The 11889-nt window shown below is 34.6% G+C and overlaps 1 protein-coding gene across 1 annotated transcript; it reads right to left on the reverse strand.

Moving 5' to 3' along the window:
• Positions 1-417: 417 nt before the first annotated feature.
• LOC131237266 (M phase phosphoprotein 10-like) lies at positions 418-5874 on the reverse strand. The gene is made up of 5 exons (XM_058234961.1): positions 5543-5874; positions 2142-2352; positions 1835-1972; positions 770-838; positions 418-543 (listed from the first exon to the last, which is right to left on the reverse strand). The coding sequence occupies exons 1-5, from the start codon at positions 5545-5547 to the stop codon at positions 529-531; spliced, it is 438 nt and encodes a 145-aa protein (XP_058090944.1). The 5' UTR covers positions 5548-5874; the 3' UTR covers positions 418-528.
• Between the last annotated feature and the right edge of the window lie 6015 nt (positions 5875-11889).

Here is an 11889-nt window from a genome sequence, read left to right on the forward strand (position 1 = left end):
AATTAGATACCACGAGAAAAGATATGAGCATGCATGAACTTGCGGGAAACAAATGGGGATTCCTCCTTGCAATATTGCTTTTGGTGGCTTAAATATAGCCTTTAGTAGATAAAAGACAATATTTCAGCAAAAGCTAGGATGATTTCTCTAGTACATGAAGTTTGTCACATAGCTCTGCAACTCATGAATTTCATGTTCTGAAACATTATCACCATTAAATAAAATGAGTTCAAAGTTATTTTCAAGCAGCACCCAAACAGACCTAAATTTCAATAACATGAACAGAAGATTGCTTGCTAAAAATAGCAACGCCCCTGTTAATATATCAGGTGCTAGCCTAATCACCTGAGCATAATGCCGAAATCCTGAAATGCTACCAAAATCCAGTTGGAGAATTAAGCAATCCATGAGCCTACCTTCCATTGACTTAGCTTTTGGGTGAAAAAACCTCCAACTTCTGAGACAAAAAATTTGGAACCCGTGACAATTAGCGAGTTACATAGAATGCATTGGAACATCACTCGTTCTTCACTGACAATATCTCTAACAAAACAAAAAGAAAACAGACAGAAAACAGACAAAAATCTGTTGGGAAAAAAATGAAGCGGCCCCTTCTGGCTCTTGTTCTCATCCTACAGTTATTAAGGAAGATTAAGAACGGGAGTTTTTAGTCCAACATCCCACATAAATGCAAACTTGCAACAACTCATTTCATAAGGACTTTTAAGAGCACTTCTGTGAATTGCTATCTCCAAAAAATAACACATACCAGCTCTTTGAGTTCTTTTGGTGCTTTAGACGGCAAACTAGGTGCCCTTTGAACATCATCAAAATGCCCCTGAAACACCCATTCCATAATTTGTAATTGCTAGCTAACCTCCAGGCCCAGGAAAGAAAAACCAACTTTTAGATATATTTAATGAAAGATGTCAGAAGTTCGTCAATCCTTAATCTGAAAATTGTATTGGGCAGTAGAATGAGCAGAAAAATCAGCATGAAAAGAAAGGATAGAATGATTGATTTAAAATAAACTTTAGTAGATATTTCTAGACTGATTTAAAATAATCTTCCCAAACTGACCAACAAGAAAAGACTAAATTCTACAATTCTGTCCCTAATAATCAATACATATAACATACCAATACATTACCAAGTTTGTCTCAACTTGCAAGAAAAAAGAATAGACAGATATGAAAACTAAGAATGTCCAGCTATGCTAACTTCTATATATAACAACTGTATGGACTACTTATGCAGTCATGCAATAATAGAGAAACCATAAGATTTTGTATAGAAGAACACAAAAGGCAATATCCAATTGATATGTGTCGACAAAAGTGAACCCAGTTGGATCTTGCACCAACCTCCTTGCTATGTTAGTACACGTGCACTCAAGCATAACGCGGTTCCCTAATATTATTTACTGATTCACACAGCATCATATTCATGCACATTGCTTGCTAAATGCTTTAATGTCACCATCACTTTGTATAAAATTACATGTACGGAACAAAGTTATAGGCCCAGTTTGGAAAGAGTGAAGATGTGCATATGCCATTATTATTTAAAGGCTCTGACTTGCCTTTTCAGATGTGCTTTTGCTTGCTAAGTACAGACACCAACATTAAGCAGAGTGGGGAAATTCCATCAAACTAGCTCAAAATGACAAGTGAACTCAATTCGGGAAGTGGATGAATTAAACAAAATGCCTGTTTTTGTTGATGGCCATTGGTTCAATGCAACTATAGCAGATTTTGAATGCATCATTGATCAAGAAAGGAAGAATATCTATTGGGAGTGAAGTATTTCATATAATAGCAAGAGATGAAGATACCTCAATAATCCTTTTTGTAATTAATTCTTCAAGGGATGCTGTAACCTCTTCTGTGATCACAGGAGGTGGTCTTACATTGTGCTCAAAATCCAGATCAACGTCGAGTGCACTGTTCTTCGGCCTTTTACGGGCGGTTACCTATCACCAAGAACCCAGCAAAATAATGATTTAACAAATCAATGACCAATCATGTGAATTTGATTCAAAGGATTGTGAACCAAATGTAAATGCAAATACAAATACAACAGGGTAGAATCAGTAGATAGGCTAGCTGACGGATACAAGAATATTGACAATCAATCATTACCTCTCCCTGCATAGTCCAGGCCTTAGTTTCCAAGTTCTCTTTCTCCATCTGCTCAATTTTAGAGCAGATCTTTTGAAGCTCTTTCTCATGGGTTGAAAGAGTTCCTTTATCATCTTCTTGTTTCTCGGCTATGCTCAGTTCTTCGGATCCATCGAAGGACTTGAGCTTTGTTGAACTTTTTTTCTTTTTACCCCTAAAGAAGTCTTCATATCTGGATAAAGGAGATGCCACAGCCAAAGCTAATCACAACAGAGAGAAAAATAAAATTGAGAAGATATGATGTTTAACAGGTTTCATATCTTAGAAGATAACCTTTCACATTTAAAGATGTCACAGGTTTCAAACTAGTTGCTTCATTATATTACTTACAACTAATTGAGAAGAGATCCCAATTTTTACAACAACCTCCTTGCTTGCTCCTAATGTTCATAGCTCACCTAATCACACTAAACGTTATCATATCAAAAAACTTACATGATTTTAAATTATATTCATTCATTCACAATGATCTTCAATCATTTAACTGTCAGCAAATCTAGTAATGCGTACAGAACCCTGGCATCAACATGCTACTCAAAGCTTTTGTCGATGTACCCATAGTAAGAAGGTGAAGGCAGCAGGTGATGGAATCATAGTGTAGCTGAAGGGTAGCAGTGACAGAACAAACCCCGTTGTTTTACTGCCCAAAGAAGTGATAGATTGAATGTTGAGTGGATAAGAACGTGTCCCTGGAAGATTCTATCATAAAAAACAGAGAATGGTACTGTGGAAGGGTGCAAAGGAACTAGAAGATAAAATGAGAACATCGCCCATGTCGCAATCGGCCAATGTCTTGCCCCCAACATTAGCAAACACATCCACACTGGGAACTTCAACAACATCCAATATAACTTGGATAACGAAGTCAAGTAACCTACAATCCACAACATTACAAGAAGCTATAGCCAACTTTTATGACTGGTGAGTGCTTCACTACTGTGGAGACTACAAAGTGCACAAATCCCCAAACATTGATCACATTGCCTAAATCTGATATCAGTTATGAATCACAATAAAAAGATAATATATTAAGCATAACTAAAAAATACCTAGATGCTTGCAATTGTAGCACATGCCAAGAAAGATATATTGTAGCAAGTGCTTGCTTACTGTTGAGGGCCAAATATTGCATATTAGACCCCAGTTATTACCTAATTTTACGAACATGATACTGTTTAAAGGCCTGTTTTAATCGTGTTTGTGTCGTAAGGTGAATTTAGAAGCTTGGACTGAAAAAGGGTACTAAAAGCATGGATTTGACGTGCTAAAATCACCAAGGCAAAGGAAAGGCCCCAGGGGACCAAGACCAAAGAGTTTACACACCCTAGATTCGAGGAAATCTAATATTTCACGCTAAAGAGGCCTAAAATTCGTCCAGAATGCAAGATTATAGGGTTCTTACTATCCGTTCGATTCAAAAATTTATACATGGCCTGAGGACCATAAACTAACTGCACATGTCGAATTTCATCCGTTCGATCCCTGTGGAAGTGGCCCAATGGATAGATCAGACAATAAACCATTGATTTTGGGCCCAGCTGCTATCTGGATATACTTCAAAATTGGTCTCAAAGCGTTAAATGAGCTGACAATATGGATTGACGAAGCAGATTTCTCACGAACATCTCCATAGGACCTCAGTACATCACGTGTGCATGGTGCACAAGTGCACTAGCCATGCATTGAATTTCTCAAAGTCGGTCAACGCACGCTGACCGATTCCCTCTTCTCCGATTCAAAAAAGGACACAGTGTCCTCACATTGTCCGTCAGTTCCGTGCAGTGGGGCCCACCCCTCATCCAAATCATCAATCTGGGCCATCCATTATGTACAGAGGAGGGGTATTAACCTCACCTAGGTGATATTTTGACATCATACAATCCATGAGAAAATCCTAGCCGTTGAGCGCAGGATGGACGGCGAAATAGAAGATCGTGTGGGTGACACTGATTTCGCTCCAAAACCGTCCATTCCTAACTATTTTTCGAGGAGACTTCAATGGACGGCATGGATTTTCTACCTAACATCAATCAGTGGGCCACCAAACATCACAACGCTGCTGCGTAGGCTCTGTTTCGCAACAGAGCCTACGGAGGGATTTTTGTGGGCCACCATCATGCATCAACGGTCCGATCTGGACCGTCCATTAGGAGTCCAACGACACTCTCATCCAAGTCTAGGTGTCAAAAGTTCGAGAGCAAAACCGCTGGGATGATCTCAACCGTCTGATAGAGAATGAACGGTAGCATAGAAAGTCTGGTAGGCAGCACCAAAACAGAGTAAAAATGGTCATGTCCGACTGGTTTTCCGTGCACAATCCAATGAATGGACTGGATTTATCAAGTTACACCAAGCCTGGGCCCCACCGAAAAAACAGCGTAAGTCAGGAGCTTTCTCCTGCTGCGAAAGGGAGTGTGTTACTATAAAAGAAAAGTAAAAGAGAGAGAGGAGGGGCATCTTGGTGTGGAGCACCGGTGGAGGCATAATTCAAGAGAGAGTATTTTAGAGTTTTTTTTATTTGTTTTGATTACTGTTTTTTTTATTATTATTTTTAAGAGATCTAGTCCAATCATGTTGGGCTAAACCTCTTAGCTAGGGCTAAGAGGTGAAGCTTACAGCATGACTGAGATGTTTGCTTAGCTTTGATTCATGTTCTGTTGAACTCTTATGGATTCTAGTTATTTATGAAGGTATATTTTTAGTTTTTAATAGTTTGTTGTGACTCAAATTACAATGGATTTGCGATAACTTTAAGTATGTTTTTTCCATTATTGAGATTGTGAAATTAGTAAGGCCTGTTGTTCACCATCGTCCCATGGGCATGGTAGGGTGACGGAATCCTTCTCAACTTTCACAATTCTCTTATGATTGGCTGTGAGATTGGTAAATTGCTGTTGTTTGTCATAGTCTCCTGGCATGGTTAGGTGACGGAATCACTTCCAAATCTTCACCACTCTTATCTATTGATGATTAGATCCATGAGAAGTTCAGAGATCTGACAAATCTCTTCTTAACAACTGGATAGGATAGGACTCTGATTCCAGTTGTGTCTCTGAATCAATACAAGATAGCTTCCCAATTGCTACAAGTGGATCCTTGGCACCCTAGTTCCTACCTTTATTTTCACAAGTTTTAGAGTAATACTTCACCATTATTCACTCATATTCAATTAATTTAGGTTTTATCTTTATCTAGTTCTAGTTCTTGTTACTTTCAGATTACGTACAAGTTTCAGTCCCTGTGGATTCGACCTCGGTCTCACCGAGTTTATTACTACATCACAACCCTATACTTGGGGAGTGAACACTTACCTAACCTTAAATGTCATGATAGCTGAGTTAGATGAGAAAGAGATTATTTACCTCATATTCTTTGATCAGCAGAGATATAGCATGGTAAGCTGGATCTTCCATACTTTCAACTACAAATAAGAATTCCAAAGGCCCACCATAAAGAGATGTGATCTACATTCATGAATTCATAAACTGAAATTGAAAGGAACTACGATATGCAAAAACATTTGCCAAAAACTATGATGCAACATCTAATGAGATATGATTAAAAGTACTTTTTCTCATAATTAATAGAATCTTATTAAAAAGAAAATGTAAGTCACAAACTAACAAATAGCCACCAATTAAAAAGCATCCTAGCTTCAGTATACAATGACAACCGTAAGATATATGGAGTTTGTTGGTGATATTTCTGAATATGTATGTATGAACTAACATGTTCTTATTTATTTATTTATTTATTTATTTTGAGAAACAATTTTTTTTTTTTTTCACAAAGTGCCAAACTAGCGGCAAAGAATACAATGTTGCCCAAAAACTGTTGAATCCCAGTCCATCCACAACAATCAACAAATCATGGAATTCCATGATTGCTTACCCATTAGTCATGAAATTCCATGAGATGAAATCCTTGTGGGGCATACTTTCAAACACATGAAAGGCTTCCTCCATGTGTTTGGTCACATATACTCTTGGGCAACATATTGCTAGGGAATTTTGGCAAATGCAAATTTGTTTGGATACTTTCCATGCAAAGCAGGCCATTAGTTACCGATGCATGTGTTCATGTTTGAAGTATTGACTGTAAGCTTTTGCCATTTTACAGATAATGGACATTCTCAAATTAATCAGTGAAGAAACTAAATGGAGAAGCTGGTCTTATTTCACGGAAATGAAGGTACTAGTGGCCTTTTCTTGCTAGCATTTGGCAGACATCAACATCACCAGTCTCACTTGGTAGCTTTTCTACTATCAAATCGTTTAGATATAAAACCCTAAGCAATTTAAAGCCTTTGTAAAGAAACTTCTATTACTCATTCCAGCCTTCCTTTATCTTTGGGGACGAACATAACTGAACAAAAGTGCCAAATGGAGCAATTTAAGTTTGTTTTGAACAACATGGCCCACTTAATGGAAAGCTTTGTTCTTGTAAGTTATGCTATATTGACAAATGTGGCTGCAAGTTGTTGTGCAAGGCTCCACCCACATGTGAGCATAGCAAACCTAACCTAGAACTTATGCCTAGGTCCAAGAATCAGGTTGGTCGCAAACTAGGGGAACCAAACATATATCAAAGATATGGGACAGCTGACATTTAATCTATATCTATACCCTATCAGATGATCAAAGTTTGATTCATGGGGAGCTGGACCAAGTTTTCCAACCTCAACTCCACCGAGTAAACTCAACTCCATGAGACTTCAAGACAAATCACAAGGCAATTCTATCTTGATCGAGACTTGATCTCGAATTGATGAGACTTGTGGAGTTGACTAAACACAACTCAGGACAACTCGAACCAAGTTACTGGCAGCTAAATTGATCTTCTTTTAAAAAAGTGTTGGCATGGGGTTTCGAATCTACGAAAACAATGGAGCAAACATCGTAGCCAGGTGCATGATACAAATTATAGCTGTTTGTACTAGAAAATGAATGTGTTTCACCTACATGTAATTATTTAAAATATTTACCACTAATTCAAGTATTAAAATGTAGAGTCGGTCAAGGAAAGACTTGGTTGAGTCTTCAAGTCGGACTGACCGGGCTGGACATTGAGTTAAGCTGACTTTTGGGTTTTAGAACTATGCTTGAAACAAGAATTGATAACCTTCCCATCTGGTTTTTCATTATCCAAGCTGCCCCAGATGCTGATCACTACACAAAGTCACCTAACCAACATTCTAAACCAAATGTTGATTTGGGGGTTACTTCCCAACACTACCTAAAACAACGTTTGACTTCTTTGTAACACAGTTGTCATCGCATCACTCCTAAAATCCTCTTACCAATGTTCTAGTCAATGTAATCTCCAACAGATATATATATATATATATATATATATATATATATATATATATATATATATATATATATATATATATATAGAGAGAGAGAGAGAGAGAGAGAGAGAGAGAGAGAGAGAGAGAGAGAGAGAGTCAATGTTGTCAGAATCGTTATTGTATCACATATCATAATAGGGGTTAAATCGTATCAAATCGCAAATCATGGTGTGAACTGTAAGATTTTTTTTCTGATTTCTTTACAATTTAAAAAATAATAATTAAAAAAAAAAGATGTAAAAGAATACAAATAAACTAGAAAGACTTAAAAACCCATCAATAATCCATTTCCAATCAATATACCCCATGGAAAGTAATATCCATTTCCAATCAATATACCCCATGGAAAGTAATCGCATATCATGATATTATGAATTTTGAACATGGATAAAGTACACATATCATGTGTAAAATGGTAAAAGGGGTTTAAAAAAATTAAAAAATAACAAATAACAAATAAAATAAATAAATAAATAATGAAGGTGAAATCCCTAATTCCAAAAATCCTTAGATCCCCAAAATCCTAAAATCCCAAAATCCCTAATTTGTAAAATCTGAAAAACCCCAATTCGGGGTCCACATTCAAATCTGTAAGCCCTAAAATCCCCAAATCCTGGTCGGATTGTTGGGCAAGCTAGGCTACATGTCCCATTGCGACTAACATCACAGTGGGCCTCACCTAGCATATCAACAGGTTGTATGACAAATAAACATTCCGGTGGAATCCACCCTAAAATCTGAAAAACCCTAAATCGGAATTGAGATTGTGAGAGATTGAGAGAGAGAGAGAGAGAGAGAGAGAGAGAGAGAGAGAGAAATACCTCAGTGTTGCTGGAGATTTAATCCTTCAACCACAGATTCAGAGAGAGCGAGAAGGCGTGCGTGGGTAGGACGGTCGACAACAGGATCGAGCAAGGAAGAGAGAGGGGAGGGAGAGAGATCGACAGGAAGAGAGAGAGGAGGGAGAGATCTATAGGAAGAGAGAGAGAGAGAGAGAGAGAGAGAGAGAGAGAGAGAGAGGAGATGGGACAAAGGGGGACAAAGGGCGAGAGAGGGACGGGAGACTGGTTAGGGCGCCGGCCTTAACCCGTCTTCAAATGAAAGGGAAGCTGATTAGCTGACGTCAGCTAGTTCTGTGGGTCCCTTCATGAGGTATATGTTAAATCCAAATTGTCCATCCATCTAGCGAGCTCGTTTTAAGTCTTAAGACGAAATATGAGACAGATCTAACTATGAAGTGGACCACACTGAAAAAAGCATTGGGGGATTGAACGTCTACCATTGAAACCCTTTAGGGGGTCACATAAGTTTTGGATCAATATGGAAAAAAATATTTCCTCTTCATCCAGGTCTTTGTGACGTTATGAACAGATTGGATGGAAAATAAACGTTATGGTGGGCCCTATGAATTTTTTAACGGTGAAAATCATCATCGTGTTGCTATTTGTGGTGTGGTCCATTTAATCTTTGGATATGATTTATTTTTTGGATAATTCTCTAAAATGATCTAAAAAAATGGATGAATGGTGTGGGTTGATTCTGAATTTTCAGTAAATCCAAAGCTCAAGTGAACCATGCCACACGAAACAGTGTGGAATAATGATTTCCACCGTTGATACCTTCCTTGGGCCCACAGTAATATTTATTTGCCATCCAACTTGTTCATAATATCAAATAGATATGGATGAAGGGAAAACACAAACATCAGCTTGATCCAAAACTTCTATGGCCTCTACGAATTTTTCAATGGTAGAGGTTCAATCACACTATTTCCTGTGGTGTGGTCTACTTGAGCTTTGGATGTGCTTCCTTTTTGTTCTTTGAACCTCAAATTATCTGTTAACATGGATGAATAGAGTCGATAAAATAAATAAATAACGGTTAAGGGTAATGAGTAACTCCCCTAAATGTAGTAGAGAGGGGTTTCCTTAAAACATTCATAATCATATATTGGGCCTGCCTAAATGTGATTTACATATCCAACTCACTCATTATGTGTGTCCCACTTGGATGAGAGGTCAAACCAAGTTTCAGCCGCATCCAAAACTCATGTGGGCCCCACAAAGTGCTTTTATATTTTTTTAGGATGTCTTCACATGGTTTTAGATGGTATGGCCTACCTGAGTGTCATATACAGATGATTTTTGAGATATCTCATAACTTAAAGGGGACACATCAAATGCACGGTGTTGATGTTTGATACACATCATGATGGGGCCCACAAAACTTATTAACATCAATTCTTAGGTTCTCACGAGGTTAATAAGTTGGGTCATGATTAGAATATTTCGCCCAGTTTACATATCTGGTCCATTCACTCTATTTTACTAATCAATACCCTCAATTTGACTAGTTACTCGCCCCGATCAGGCTACACATGAGAAAGATATTGAGCATACAAGATTGATCAACAATTTGAATGAAATTTGAATTAAACATCTGAAGTTATTTACACTTCAATATGAATAGATTAGATTGTCCAAAAACGATTAAAGGTTCAATCAGTGGATGTGCCTAATAATTTAGTAAAAAATAATATTTTTTTAACAGATAAATTTCAATTTCCATTTAAAAATAAAAAAAATTTCAAAATGTATATTTTTTTACTCTTAATTTTTCTTTGAAAACTTTTAACAAAATATCATTTTTATTGTAAAATATTTCAAAAAAAAAAAAAAAACTAAAATGCAAATTCTGAATTTTTATTTTCAAAATCTGAAAATTTTTCTCAAATTTTAATTTTTTTTCTCAAAAATTTCAAAATGCTGATTATTTTTCTTCAAAAGCATCATTTTGTTTTTAGATTTTCAATTTTCTTTTTTAAAATGATATATATATATATATATATATATATATATATATATATATATATATATATATATATATATATATATATATATATATATATATATCCAAATCTCAATGTTTTTAAAAATAACCTTTTCTATTAAATTCAAATTTTGAACATTTTCAATTATTTTTCAAACATTGTTAAATTTTTTGAACTTTTGAATATTCTTTTTCATGTGATATTACAAATCCTTTAAATATTTGTTTTTAACAATAATAAAAAAATTTCCACTCATTTGATATAAAAACAAAATACAATTTTTTTTCTTTTTTGCATTCAATCAATTGTTAAAAAAATAATCTTAGATACAAATATGTACAATTAAACCACTGAAATTCTATTAAAAAATAATTCTTAGACTATGAAGAAACAATTTTCCACCATATTCTAAAAAAATGAAAAAACTTAATGTTAAGGGCAAAAGTCCTTTTACGACGGACTTTTATTTTCAAAATCTCAAATTCTTAATTTTATTTTCAAAATCTCAAAAAAAATTTCAAATTTTAAATTTTTTTCCCAAAAATTCCAAAATGCCGATTTGTTTTCTTCAAAAGCGTCATTTTGTTTTCAACTTTTCAATTTTCTTTTTTAAAATGATATATTTTTTTTCAAAATCTCAGTGTTTTTATAAATAAAATTTTCATTTAATTTCAAATTTTGAACATTTTCAATTATTTTTCAAAATCAAATTTTTTTTCAACTTCTTTATTTTTGGTTTCAAAATATTTGTTTTTTGTTAGAGTATCAATTTTTTAATATCGTTTTATTTTAAAATTTTCAATTCTTTCTAAGTTCTCCAATTTTTTTTGAAGCATTTTTTTTTTTTCAAATTGGTCAATTTTTATAGAACTTCTCAATTTTATTTTATTTTTCAAAATACAAACTCTCATTTTCTTTTTCGAAATATTTTCATTTTTCAATATTCAAAATTTTGACATTTTTTAAAATCTTTTTAATTTCTTTTTCAGGATATTATTTTTTTCTCAAAATCAAATTCTTTTTTTTTTTCAAAATTATCAACTTTATTCACTTATTCTTTCTTTTTTTACCCCACAAAATAGATTTTTATTAAATCACAATTTTTATTTTTTTCAAAATCTAAATTTTTTCTCAAACATTGTTAAATTTTTTAAACTTCTCAATATTCTTTTTCATGTGATATTACAAATCATTTAAATATTACTTTTAAATTAAAAAAGAAAAAAAAATCCACTCATTTGATATAAAAGCAAATTTTTTTTTTTTTTTGCATTCAATCAATTATTAAAAAATAATCTTAGATACAAATATGTACAATTAAACCACCGAAATTCTATTAAAAAACAATTACTAGACTAAAAAAACTTAATTTTCCACCGTATTCTAAAAAAATGAAAAAAATTAATATTTCAAGGCAAAAGTTCTTTTACGACGGACCATGATCCATTGCAAAAGCAATTGAAAAGCGTCACCATTCGGTATTTTGGGTGGGAATTTGCAACTAAACATATTCCGTCACAAAATCA

The sequence above is a fragment of the Magnolia sinica genome, chromosome 1 (genome assembly GCF_029962835.1).
Source record: "Magnolia sinica isolate HGM2019 chromosome 1, MsV1, whole genome shotgun sequence".
NCBI lineage: Eukaryota > Viridiplantae > Streptophyta > Magnoliopsida > Magnoliales > Magnoliaceae > Magnolia > Magnolia sinica.